This window comes from Chlorocebus sabaeus, chromosome 4 (genome assembly GCF_047675955.1).
Source record: "Chlorocebus sabaeus isolate Y175 chromosome 4, mChlSab1.0.hap1, whole genome shotgun sequence".
Classification (NCBI taxonomy): Eukaryota; Metazoa; Chordata; class Mammalia; order Primates; family Cercopithecidae; genus Chlorocebus; species Chlorocebus sabaeus.
In genome coordinates this window covers 58,705,886-58,719,938 of record NC_132907.1, presented here as the reverse complement: position 1 = coordinate 58,719,938, position 14,053 = coordinate 58,705,886, and the positions used below count along the sequence as shown (strand labels likewise).

The following is a 14,053-nucleotide window of genomic DNA, read 5'->3' as shown; positions in this document are numbered from 1 at the left end:
TTGTTCACTACAATGAATGCTAGAATTCAAAAGTGTGTTATTTGTACTTTTTTGCTCCTCCGAATTCCTTTATACCTTTCCTTTTTTTTTTTTTTTTTGTTCCTGAGATGCTGCCTTGCTATGTTGCTCAGGCTAGTCCTGGACTCCTAGGCTCTATTGATTCCCCTGTCTCCGTTTCCCAAGTAGATGAGATTATTGGCACATGTCACTGTGCCCAGCTTATACCTTTCCTCTTTATGTAACAAAATCAGTTTTTCAAATAGCTACTACATATATATATATATAAATATATATATTTTTGAAACGGGGTCTGGCTCTGTTGCCCAGGCTGGGGTGTAGTGGTGCGATCTCAGCTCACTGTAACCTCCGCCTCCTGGACTCAAGCTGTCCTCCCACCTCTGCCCCCCAGGCAGCTGGGACTACAAGTGCACACCACCACACCCAACTAATTTTTGTTATTTTTTTTTTTTGGTAGAAATGGAGTTTTACCATGTTGCCCAGGTTGGTCTCGAACTCCTTGAGACCACACATCTCAGCTTCCAAAAAAACAATCCACACACCTTGGCTTCCAAAAAAGCTGGGGTTACAGGTGTGAGCCACCACACTCAGCCTAATATACAATCTGAAATATTTTGTTTTAAATCATAATTACTTACTGAACTATAAAGTAAAATTATTTCTTAGACAGCATATTAATACATATTTTACTTTTTAAAGGTTATAAAGATAACACTAACAATATGGAAGATGCACATTTAAAGAAAATTGAAATCAAATATAATCTTATGGCTCAAAAAGGGTTAATATTTTGATACCTACCTTCCCTATCTTTTGTCTGTGACTACTGGGTTAAGAGTTTTTAAATAGTTTTGCCCTCACTTTGTAATCTTTGTATGTTCTCACAAAAGAGAAGCTGAGGAAGCATTTGGCTATTGTGAAAACTAATTAATAAAATGTTAACTCACCAAGATATACTACAATAGATTAGACAGCCTGTGCCAAAGTTTAATGCCTAGCCAAAAGCCTCATTAAACTTTAAGCTACCAACGTCAATATTTTTTTAAAGGAAAACACTGACTATGATAATAACTAGAAAATTCCTTCATTTAAAATAATCAACAAATCACCACAAGTCAGTAAAGTTTGAAAAACTAGAGTTTCTTAATATGGACAAACATAGCATTAATATTCAGATTACCACTATCCTTACCCAGCTACAGATTGACTAAAACTGCATTAACCACCTCTCAGTGAGTATGGACCACTACCCTCTCCCTTGGCAACCTCTAGTTCCACGGCTTTAAAAGAGATCTATATGCTGATGCCGATGATTCCCAACTGCTATCTCCCAAGCTTCAAATACATTTATTCAACTGCTTATTTGACATATTTCTTTGGATATCTAACAGGCACCCCAAATTTAGAGGGCTGGATACTGAACATGCCAGATACTGAATAATTAAATACTATTATTATTCATTCAATATCTAGCATGTTCAATATCTAGCCCCTGATTTTCTGGCCCAAGAATTCCCCAAGTATGGCTTAAGCCAAGAGTCTACAGTCATACCCGATGCCTCCATTTTTGCTTATTTCCACATCCAATTACTAGATCTTATGTTTGATCCAAGCACTTTTCTTTCTTCACCTCTACCACTCATGATCTCACACCTGAACCACTGCACAAGCCTCTAACTGGGGTTTCCTACTTCCACTCTTGGAGCCCTATAGATTATTCCCCACACAGAAACCAGACAGACCACAGCATGTCTCTTCCTCAGCTTAATGCCCTCTACAAATGGCATTCTCCCTACCAACTCTCAGGCTTATGCCACCTGACTTCTGCTCCTTTCTCCTACCTGTTTTCCTCCCCATTCCCTACACTCTAATCTCTTTGGTCTATTTTCATCAAGCTCTTCCTTCGTACTTGTTGGAATGCTTTCCATCCCTCCACCTAACTCTGACTCTTTTTAACATTGGGGTGCCAGGACTGCTGAAACAGCTGCTGCTGGTGCTGCCCTTGCAGCTGCAATAGGCTTACTGTGTATTTGAATTAGTTACATCTAATTTACCACTTCTACTTTAAATAAAACTTCAAGAGCAGCTGGCCCTCATACTTCAATTCCCTATCCAGACTTTTTACCTTATGTTCCAAATTTTGCTTTGGACAATATGGAACATGTACCCAGGAAAAAAGCACATAAACCTTACTATGTAAGCCCTGTAAATGCTAGTCTGGGAGTTCAGAAACTTTTATGCTTACTTTCTGGCTCTCAGCAAGCCCCGGGAAAATAAGATACTTGGCAGTTGACTGTTAGGGAACTTTGGCTTGAGATGGCGAAAGGGTCTGAATTTGTGGGAGAAAAAGTTCTGAAGAACTAACAAAAAACTTCAAGTTTTCTATGATTGCTAACAATACTAAAATTCCTAAAATTCCAAATCTAAATACAAAGTTCAGTCAGTATCAGAATACTTAACATTGAAGCAAAAATGTCAGTTCATAAATTCTTATTCCCACTCAAATTTCTTCTTGTGAACTAATTTTCTAATAAGTCACGCTCAACATTCATTTAGAGAACGTAAGTTCTTATTTTCTTTAAACACCTTGCTGGTTGGGCTATTAAGCTTTATTAACATGAACTGGCTAAACAAGGCAGATAAAAAATAAGAAAATCACTTAATAAACAGCATCAGTTAGAAAGGCTTAAATCACTATGCAACTGGCTTTAATTCTTCCCTCACATTCAATCACCACAGCCAGTGAGTAGTGAAGTCCAATAATTATATTTGTTTAAAAGGAATATGCAAAAGCTGGTAAGAATTTCTTGCTACACCTTTGAAAATAACATGACTTCAAATATCTAAAAACATTCCTTTAATCAGACAAAAATAAGAACACATGATTTCTTAGAAAATGTCTTACCATTAAAAGGTTAGAGAAATTACTGAAATTCAGAACACATTCCCAATTCTCTGCAATGTTACACAACATTATTAGTAACAGTCTATAATATTTTCCCCAAAAACCTGTTAATTCTTCTCTCCATTAAAATAAATAAATAATTAAAGATTCACCAGGACACTTGGAAAAAGCAGGTGACTCCATGAGATCTACAGACAGACAGACACATTTCAGTATAAGCAAGAGTTTCTCCTACAGAATCTGCAAAAGCCAAGATCATGTCTCTCCACACAGCTTTGATATTAAAATAAAACACGACACATAAGGAAAAAAAGCAAGATTTTGAATGGATAGATTTAGCACACTTTAAGATCCAGATGTGAAGTTATGCTATTACCTAAATGGTTTATAACACCTTTATTAAATTATCACAGATAGTTTTACTTATCTAAAACTAAATTTATTGCAATTACAAATTTTTAAGGCTTGTTTTACTATTGAGTATTGCTATTTTGCACTCTGTAATTTCTATGATAGCTTAATAAGGGAATGAGTTGAGACTTTTTAAATTTAACACATAATAAATGCACAAACTTTTGAGACAATGACAGTTCAGTATGTAAATCCACTAGGCATAATTTAGGCACCCTGAAAAGCATACACATTTAACTAAATGGTACTCTAAGTGTTACTCAAAATTGCCTTAAAAAGGTTAACAGCACCTAATTAACACCTAGATAGTCAACCATCTACCTAACATGATCAGACCTAGTGCATCGAACCCTAAAGATTTCTTCAGATATATTTGGTATTTACCTTAGATCACCTCTATCTCACTTACTTTCTCCCAGGCTATCACCTTTATTTTCCCCATCGTTCTCTATTTGTGCATTCCTCTGTTAATTCTGTTGACCTCCTCCCTTGGTATTGCTCAAAGTTCCAACTTTGGTTTTCTTATCTGCTCTCACTTCATTTTCCCTGAGTTATCTCCCCACTCCAGGAAACTGACCTACCAACTATATCCCAGTAACCTTGAAATCTATACTGTTAGTCCACATCTCTTGACCCTGGACTACAAGGAAGCTGGTCCCAGCCTCAAGGAGAAAAGACCTAAAAATGATCTTACTACTTTTTTTAGTGGAAAGTGTGGGGTTGGAGAGGATGATGAAGGAGATGCAATTCTTGCCCTAAAGAGTTTACAGTCTAGAGAAGAAAATAAACACAGATAAGTATTATGAAGTGAAGAATGCCTAACACAATCTTGGTAGCCACAGAGAGGCAAAAGCACAGCAAGGTTACCAAAGATGACATCCTGAGAGAGTAATGTCTGAGCTAAACCTCAAAAAACAAAACAAAACAAAACAAAACAAGAATTGGATAGAGGAAGAAGAGCATTCAAATCAAAGGAGGCTACAAACGTAGACATGTAGACACTGAGCGATGCAAATTCAACCACCCTGAAATACCATCTTTCACCCACCAGGTTGGCAAAGACCCAACAATTTGATAAACTATTTATGGAAAAACAATTCCCCTTGTACAGGGCTGGTGAAAGTAAAAATCTGTACAATCTCTAAGGGAAGTAATTTGGCCAAATCTGTTAAAATTGTATATGCACATGCCTTTTGACTCAACAATTTCAACTTTAAGTATTTGTCTTACAGCTTGATTTACATGCATATAAACACAAATGTTATTCATTTCAGAATGTGTTTAATAGCAGAAGATAAATTAGGACACACAATAAAGTTATATACACACTGTTTTTAAAAAGAATGAGAATGCTCTTTATGACAATCTCCACAAATGCTGTTAGGCTAAAAAAAAAAAAGGCACATAATACCTTAAATAGTATATTATCATTGAATAAAAAGAGATGAGGCAAAGAAAAAGAATATTTCACTGTGTTGATTTGTAGGTATAGGTTGCTTCTGGAAGAAAACACAAGAAATTGATAATAGTTACTTCCAGGGACAAAACTGAATGACAAGTGACAAGTAACAGAACGACTTTTCATTGTATAATATTTTGTATCTTTTACATTTTGAATCATTTTATGTGCTAGTGATCCATAAATTAAACTAAATCAGTAAAACATCTAATGGAAATTAAGACAGTTTGAAATTGCCAGAATATGAAATTTAAGACAAGAAGTGATCAGAAGTGAAGCTCAAGAGGTAGCCAGTTCACGAAGGGACTTTTCTGGCATTCTAAAGATCATGAACTTGAGCCCATGACCGTGTTTCTCAGTGTAACTGGGGACCACGTGCAAACCAGGGATAAAACACATGCCTGGAATTCAGCCAGAGTCATTAATGTCAGCTGTGTACTTCAGAAAACCAAAGTCTGGGAATTCTCCACAAACTGAGTCAGAGTCTTGGGGGCTAAGGTTCAGGTGTCTGCATTTTAACAAGTACTCTAGGTGACTAAAGGGTACAGGGAGCTTCTGTGGAGTTCTAAGCAGAAGAGGGAAAGGGCCAGATGCTCACTTTAGATAGACACTCTGGTGTCTGTGTCTAGAAGATTTGAGAGGAGCAAGATTCAGTTAGAAAGCTCCGGCAGTACTCCAAATCATGCTATTTGATTAATAATCATATTGTATACAATATACTTATTGCATATAATGTAGCAAAAGTATACCACCTGACAAAATTATACCATGGTACACTTATTGCATACCCTGTGGCAAAAGTATTATCTACCCAAGTGCTACAACCTAAGCCACAAAATCTTCAGAAAACAAAAGGGAAATCCAAGGTGCTACACCTTCCAAGTCATCTAGTTTAATCCAATAACACGGCAGACTATTAAATGAAATTATTCTATCCCATTTTGAATTTTAGAAAACAAAACTAAAAGTAGACACCAATAAAAGGGTTGCCAAGTTGTGAGACCTGGAATGACGGAGAGGAGGGTAGAAACTGCTGACTTCTTATTTGTTCTATATTAAACTATTTTTTTTTTCCTTATTCAGTTCCCCATCCTTGGTGACAGGTGAAAAAGAGCTTTAAATAAAACCTTTTTTTGACCAGTGAGGTATGTTTCTGGTGTCAAAATCCTTTCCAAGTCAGTTCTGTTTCATCTAGAGTTCTAATTTGTGTTAAGGACCCTGTTAATAGCAGTTCCACATTTGCCAACAGCTATGTCTCTTAATGAAGCAAGTAAATTGTAGTAATAGTTTTACTGGCTTTTGAAATGTCATGAAACAGTAGAGTTAAAATATTTGACCAGAAATTTGATATCACAAGATAAGTCACTGGTCACTCAATGGGGAAAAAGACAAGATTTTAAAATAAAGCAATGTAACCAATATGAAAGGGTAAATAAAAGTCAAAACTTTGACTAGCTTGAAGCATGTAAACCTATTCTGTGCATGCCTTATCAACTAAAAAATATTTCCTGTAATTGTTTACATTTCTACAAAGTTAGAAAATCATCAGCCTTCAGGGTATAAAATTATACTGGCACTCTATCCTTCATCTTCCATTTGCATTTTAACAAACAGCCTAATACAGACCTGTTTTACATAAAAAAAAAAAAAAAAAAAAAAAAACCACCACCACCACAACAAAAGAGAATGCTTTGACAAAAAACCAAGTTACCATGACACTATAGACACAGCAGCCATGGTGAGACTCAAACACTTGGCCACTTTCTTTTATATCCAATTCACATGATTCACATAACTTAGTATTTTTTACCCCAGCAATATAACCAATAATACTTATCATCTTATCACTCCTATTACAGAATCCCATTTTAGGACAACTTCACACAGCCCAGTATTCTTTGGCCTATTAATAATCTCTCATCTGGGCTACAACTAATGCTATTGCACTCTGAGTACGGGCCTTGATATAAACTATAACACAAATTCAAATCAGTAAGGAACTTATCCAATAAAACTGTAATGACAACAACATCAACAAAAACTATTCCAATGCCTGGCAATTACAAAACTGTATATTCTACAGTCCCAGGAGTTTTACTTCAAAGCTGGCTTATCCCAAACAGCATTACCTAGCAATAGACAAATATTTACCTTATTAGAGATTTCTCCACTCAGAATGGGTACACTTAGGTAGTTTGACTTTTTAAGACTTATTGATTTTCCCTACATTTTAAAAGTTTTTTATGAAGTGGCAATCTAGTTCAGAGGTCCAAGAGTTAATCCTGAGATGTCACCCATTTTCTTGAGGCCTTGAAAACGTTATCCACAGTTTCAAAATGCCAGCACTGTAAAGGACCTTGGAGGCTATCTGGTACAACTTCAGCAATTCACATACTGAATTAGGTGGAGCACTTTGAAAACGGACAGTACTACACAAGAAGTATCATTTCCACCTATGAGGCCCGGAGAACACACATAGGAAGTTAACCACACAGAACCAGGGGCCTAGAACTGAGCTCTTCACTCTTAATCCCACACTTTAAACATGCCAAGTGAGCTATTTTAAATTGTTGTGGGAAGCTTCGATAAAACTGTATGCACATATTCATGCATACATGGCATTTGACAAATTCTACAAGCTAGACTTTGCAAAATTAGTACAACCCAAAGGACATACCACTTTCCCCAAATAGTAACACTGTGCTTTCTTATGACATTACTAGTCCATACCTCACCTCTAGTTTCACTCCCTAACACAAACTCAACTACTCTAGCCTCCTGTTCAAACTGTTTTATTCTTTAAATGATGCAAGTGTATTCTATAAACAGTCATTTTCAAACACTCAGGAAACAGAAAACAAATCTACAAATTTAGACTCCCATCAGGTGAATGCAGAGGCCCTCTTCAATAAACCCAACAAAGAAGCAGGATGTTTAATGTTGACAACAGATTCAGCACTTAAGCAAAGATGATTTATAATTTCATTTTGACGCCTCTACAAAAAAATAACTTCGCTAAGATCACACGATACCAGAGGTTTCCAACAGGTTGTCTTGTCTTGCACAGAATTAAACTAAATTAGTTATGTGCAATTAATTCCAAAACCTTTTGGTGCACAGCGCCAACAATTAAGAGATTTCCAAGAGATTTTTCCGGACATATTGCTCATGGTAGCACCGGGCACTCTCCTTTTCCTAAAGTTGGTGGATGGGGGTATGGCATCAGAAATTGTTTTTAAAGTGTTGGGGGGGCGGGGGTTGACAACAGGAAGATTCAAACTCTGGTTTTTCTCTTGGATTTGTATCTTTTTGCATATATACTAATAAACGTATCAAATATGGTCTATTGTGGAGATATTGTTGCACAAGAGTCGCAGGCTTTTTATTTCACACACTACCCAGTATACCAGCCCCTTGTCCTGACATTTCCCCTTAAAAACGTATATATACAAGTCACATTTTCTCCCTTTCCCTACTCAGCACCAAAGACCTGTGCTTTTAAAACAAGCTGGTAGGTGTCCAACGACCACGTTACAGCAAGGAAAAGGCTCAGGCTGAAGGACTTTCCGGAGTGCCCTAGGCCTCGCAGTCTTGCAGAGTAAAAGGGGGTGTGTCCGCGGCAGTTTCGGCCCTTTTCCCCCTGCAGCTCTCAGCGGCGCCCCGGGCCCCCTTTCTCGGGGCGTCCTGGGGAGCCGTTCGCCGGGCGTCCAGCCCTCAGGTCACGGCTCACTTTCTTGGAGTGGGACCCAACCAGCGAACGAGGGCGGGGTCGGCGAGGGCACCAACGAATCCCCAAACCCTTCACTCTTATGAGACCACTCGGCAGCCCCTCTTCGCCCTCCCCGCGGCGCCCCTGCCTCGGAAGTCCCTGCACGAATACTACCCTTCTCCCTCTCCCCGGCCCTGCCTCTCCCTCGCACGCACGCCCAGAGGCAAAGAGGACCCAGGGAGAAACCAGAGGACCTGGGGGCCGCGAGAGAGGGAGGACGGGCATCTGCGGTGCCCTGGGAAGAGTTGTCCCGAGAGGTCTCGCCCGAGGGGGCGCAGCAGCCACCAGAGCCCCGGCCGAGCACGGGAGCGAAGCGGGGCCGAGCCAGGACCCACCAGCTGCTTCAGGTCCTCCTCCGAGAGCTCCGCGTAACGGTACCGCTGCTGCTCGAACTCGTACCGGGTGGTTTTGGCCACCACCACCACCCGGGAGGGGCGGAAGCCGCCGTCCGGGCGGCTGCCACAGCCCGCCAGCTCGCGCGGCTGCCCCTGCCCCAGATGCCGCCGGCCGCCACCGTCACCGCCCAGCCGGGGCCGCGCGGCGGGGCCTCCCGCACCCGGTCCCCGCAGCGCCGCCGCCCGGCCGCCTGCCACGCGACAACAGCTGCCCAGGAGGAAGCCTCGGTAGCAAGTCATCCTGGGCCAGGCCGCGGCCGCGGGCTCGGGCTCGGGCTCGGGCTCGGGCTCCGGCTCCGGCTCCGGCTCCTTGTCTCCGCTCCCCACCGCCCGGAGTGCGCGCTGCTCGCGCAACCCCGGCCTCTAACTTCGCGCCGGGCGGGCAGAGGTTAAGTGCCGGGACGTGCGTGGCCAGCGCGGCTAGGGGGACGTACCCAGACGTTGACGAAGGCGGGGAAAGCGTGGCGATTGGGAAACCGGAGACCCCACGCGGGGGAAAGGTGGGCGGGGAAGAAATGGAGACCTCGGGCTAGTGGGTTTTGTTTGTTTGTTTATTCGTTTCACTCACGCCTGCGTAATGGCCGCTTCGCCGCCCGGGGACGACCTCCCAGCTCCACAAGCTTCCCTGAGGTAGCTCTTCTCCCGCCCCCAGGCTAACTCTATGGGCCAATCAGAACCCGCGGCGGCTCCGGATCCAGAGGGGCAGCGCCATTTGCTGCGGCCGGGAAAGAGGTAGAATTCTGTTAGGAGGTTGCGCCGCTCTGAGGAATCCAGCTGGATCCGGTCTGAGGCGGCGCGGGGCCTGCGGGCGGGGTTTTGAGCCACTGGCGGGAAGGCAGGTTCCGGGCATGTCCTCGCTCGGGTTCTGTTCTGCAGGCCGACCACGTGCCCGTTGGTTCATTTGACCAGGGCGTGTGATAGCTGGTGTGTCCAGGGCCGGGCTGGGGGCTGAGGAGGGGGACCCGGCTCCTACTGCACCGTGTGCGTGACCTGGCACGAAGAGGCCTAAGGAACTTGGAGGATGATGGGTAGGGGAGCCTGGCAGAATGGAGCATTTCTCCACGAGGAGCGACGGTTGAAAGTAGGCAGGACTAGAGCGCGGGGTTAAGAATGTTAGTTATTTGGACTTTGTCCTATAGGTTGGAATTATTTGAAAGCTTTTAACTGGAATGGAGTGAGTTAAAGCAATGTTTGATGACTGTTGATCTGGCTTGGGAATGTTGGGTAGCTTGGGAGGCAAGAGGAGGAGGACAGGATGCTGTTGGGATAATGACCCATGGAGTGATCAGGACCAGGACCAGGGCTGGGGTGTGATGAGAACAGAAGGAAACGTCCCATTGTAAGGGGGAAACCAAATGGCAGTGCACATTCTGCTGTTCAATTCCTGCAGCTCCCTAGATCCCCTTCCCCTGGCACTGTGTTTGCTCCTTTGTAGTTCTGGCGCTAAGTCGCTTCTGGACTTTGGGCAGGTACTTCATCTTTCTGGGCCTCAGATTCCTCATCTGTAAAAAGGAGGTTAGGTGACCCCAAGGTTCTACCAAGTCCAAATCGATTCCGTGAATCTGTGACTCTCCTCACGGGCCCACCAGCACCAGCGTTCATTCGTTGGTTCCCGCTGTGTGTCTGCTGTGTTCCAGGTAGTGTATTGGACTGGGAGCATGCACAATGAAGCCCGATAGGTGTTTACTTGGTACAGTTCTGCCACTGACCCATTCTCACCAAGAACTTTGCCTCACAGCAGCTGCTTATAGTGACGTGTAGTGTAACAACCTTAATAACCTGAACTTCTAGAGTTAACATCTATAACTATACTCAGACTCCTTTGTAGTCTTACTATTTTAAACTTCATTAGATATTAGGAAGGGGAAAAAAGGGAGAAATCACAGATGACACTTAGGTTTGAGGCCAGGGTGAATAGGGGAATGTTAATTGATCCATTCGACAGAAAAAAAAAATGAGTAGGGAGAAACTGTTTGGGATCAAAGTCTGAGTTTTGTTGCTCATATTTGAAATCTCAGACCTCATTTCTTCCCACTTCACAGATTAAAAACCCAGATTTTTGGCTCTCTCACTTCGGCTACAAACATATGCATTGACATCTCAGTTGGAATAGGCCTTTGTCCATAGTTATTTTGCATATCATCTTCCACCTCCTAAAAAATGTGCTTTCTGAAGGCATTCTCTCCCAGGTATCTTGAATTTTCCCTCCCAAATGAGTTTACCTCTTCAGTATTTAAATATGCTCATGTCTATGACATCTTAAAAGTTTTTCTTAAAAAAACAACCTCCAAGCCTTGGTTTTTACATATTGCCTGCCTTACCTTTATAGCTGATTCTCCAAAGAGTAGTCTTGTTTATCATTGTCACATCCCTGCCTCCTAGTCATTCCTCAACCTGTTGTACACTAGCTTCTCCCCACTACTTTGCTAATTACTGGTGTTTCCAAGGTGGCCAAAAGATATTGTTGGAACTCAAAATACTTTTTTCAGTCCTTTAATTGCTTGATCTTTCTGAAGAATTTGAAATGGTTATCATTTCTTCTTGAAATCTTTTACTGTCTCCCAACACACCAGTCCCTAACAGTGTTTCTCCCATTTCTATGTCCCTTTTTGACTTCTTCCTAAACCCATCTCCAAGATGTCTTCTGTCCTCGTCTCCTTGTCTCTTCTTCTGCCTCTTCTTCGTCCTTCTCTCTCTCTCTCTCTCTCTCTGTCACACACACACATTCCTGAGTTCATTCAGTGTTGTGTAATGGAAGGATCTTGGTTCAAATCCCAGTTTTATTGTTTATTAGCTTTGTGAAACTTGAACTGGTTGTTTAACCTTCCTGAGCCTACTTCTGCATTTATAAAATATAATTGCTACCTTGTAAAATTGTGAATATATGACAGATGCCTAGCACTGTCCCCACTACACAGTACACACCCGGCAAATAGTAGCCCCTTTCATGACCTCAGCTATTACTGCCATCTTTAGCCCAGATCTTTCTCCTGAATTTCCAATCCTTATCTAGTTTCCTTTTAGATAATGTCTCTTAAATCTTATACATGTAACACACATTCATGGAGATTAAATTACATTTGAGTGTCACTGTAGGCCAGGCATCCTGCTAGGTGCTACAGATGAAATGATAAAAAGCGTCCATGCCCTTGAGGAGCCTAAAGTCTATGCAGTGATGGAGTTATACACAGAGTGCTATAGAAATTTGGAGGAGCAGGTCTTAAGTCAGCCTAAGAAGAGTTAGACAAGGCTTTCTGGAAATGTGAAGAGCTAAGCCTTAAATGATGAATACAATATTAGCCATTATCAGCAAGAATGAGAAGGAAATTCCACAGAAGAAACACCATGAACAAATGCATAGAAGCAATGAACTAGCAATTTTGAATTTTTAGAGAATTTAGAGAGAGGCAGACAACACTGGGAAGTGAGGCTAGAGAGGTAGACAAGGGTAAAGACAATGAAAAGTGTTAAATCCATGCTTAGGAACTTGTCTTTTATCCTGCATATATTAGAAGGCAACCAAAGGAGAAAATGACACAATTAGCTTTGCAAAAATTGTGATTTTTTTTTTTTTTTTTTTTTGAGATAGTGTCTCGCTCTGTCATCCAGACTGGGGTGCAGTGGCGCAATCTCGGCTCACTGCAACCTCCACCTCCCGGGTTCAAGCGATTCTCCTGCGTCAGCCTCCTGAGTAGCTGGGAATACGGGTGTGTCCCACCATGCCAGGCTAATTTTTTGTATTTTTAGTAGAAACAGGGTTTCGCTGTCTTAGCCAGAATGGTCTTGATCTCCTGACCTCATGATCCACTCACCTCAGCCTCCCAAAATGCTGGGATTACAGGCGTGAGCCACCGCACCCCAGGCGTGAGCAGGCATTTTTTAGAAGAAACACAAACAGTGAATAAATACTTGAAAAGATAACATTATTAGAAATTAGAGAAATACTAATAATATCATTGTGAAATAATATTTTATATCCACTAGATTGGTACAAATTAAGAAATCTTGGTAATACTCTAATTGTTAGAAAACTTATCCATATCAAGTCTTGATTAGCCTAAACATTGGCTAATCATTTCAATAATTCTTCCTTCCAGTGTAAAAAAATAGTTTACAAATTTTTTTTTTTTTTTTGAGACAGGGTCTTACTCTATCACCTAGACTGGAGTGCAGTGGCAAACACAGCCGCAAACTCCCAGGCTCAGGCGATCCTCCTACCTCAGCCTTCTAGGTAGTTGGGACTACAGATGCGTGTCACCATGCCCTGCTAATTTTTTTTTTTTTTTTTTTTTTTTGAGATGGAGTCTCCCTCTGTCACCCCGGCTGGAGTGCAGTGGCACGATCTCAACTCATTGCAACCTCCACCTCCCGGTTTAAGCAATTCTCTGCCTCAGCCTCCCAGTGGCTGGGATTACAGGCCGTGCCATTACGCCCGGCTAATTTTTGTATTTTTAGTAGCGACGGGGTTTCACCATCTTGTCCAGGCTGGTCCTAAGAACTCCTGACCTCATGATCCGCCTGCCTCGGCCTCCCAAAATGCTGGGATTACAGGCATGAGCCACCACGCCCAGCCACCCTGCTAATTTTTTGAAATTTTTGTAGAAATGGGGTGTTGTGCAGTGTTGCCCGGGCTGGTGCTGAACTCCTGGGCTCAGGCAATCTACCGACCTCACCCTCCCAAACCAAACTGCTGGCATTCATGGATTTAATGTTACTGAGTTTTAAACTCAAACTTCATCTATGGTGAGGCTGGTGTGCTTTTCTAGTAAATGAATCTAACCAACCATGTGATAGCCATATCTCAAGCAAGCTTAACTGTTCTCAACATTTTATGGGAAAAATTATATATCACTGTGATATTCACAACTTGAAGATTTACAGAGGTTTTAAAATATATCATTCCCAACCCCTAGAATCCTCCCCACCCCCACTTCGCGTACATTCTGACTCTATGGAAGACATATATACCTCTTTTTATGACATTTAAATACTCTAAGACCTGTATAGCAGGGGTCCCCAACCCCCGAGCTATGGACCAGTACCAGTCTCTGGCCTGTTAGGAACCGAGCCACATAGCCGGAGGGGATAGGCGGGCA

At 42.0% G+C, this 14,053-nt stretch overlaps 1 protein-coding gene and 1 long non-coding RNA gene across 15 annotated transcripts in view; one reads left to right on the top strand and one right to left on the bottom strand.

Annotated features, from left to right (window-relative positions):
- NADK2 (NAD kinase 2, mitochondrial) overlaps positions 1–9,705 on the bottom strand; it is a 45,186-nt gene extending 35,481 nt beyond the window's left edge. For 2 of the 5 annotated variants that reach the window (XM_007961387.3, XM_007961388.3), the window contains exon 1: positions 9,526–9,705. Coding sequence is in view for 2 of the 5 variants with exons in the window: in XM_007961385.3 (XP_007959576.2) it covers positions 8,898–9,197 (300 nt within the window). In the remaining 3 variants the exon portion in view is untranslated. Of the gene's footprint in view, positions 1–8,897; positions 9,220–9,391; positions 9,496–9,525 lie in introns of those variants that run through there. The other 3 variants (XM_007961385.3, XM_007961386.3, XM_007961390.3) reach the window with 2 other exon arrangements.
- Positions 9,361–14,053, top strand: part of LOC103215140 (uncharacterized) — a 170,259-nt gene continuing 165,566 nt past the window's right edge. For 7 of the 10 annotated variants that reach the window (XR_012092794.1, XR_012092793.1, XR_012092791.1 and 4 more), the window contains exon 1: positions 9,465–9,587. This is a non-coding gene — a long non-coding RNA (uncharacterized lncRNA). The other 3 variants (XR_012092800.1, XR_012092795.1, XR_012092799.1) reach the window with 3 other exon arrangements.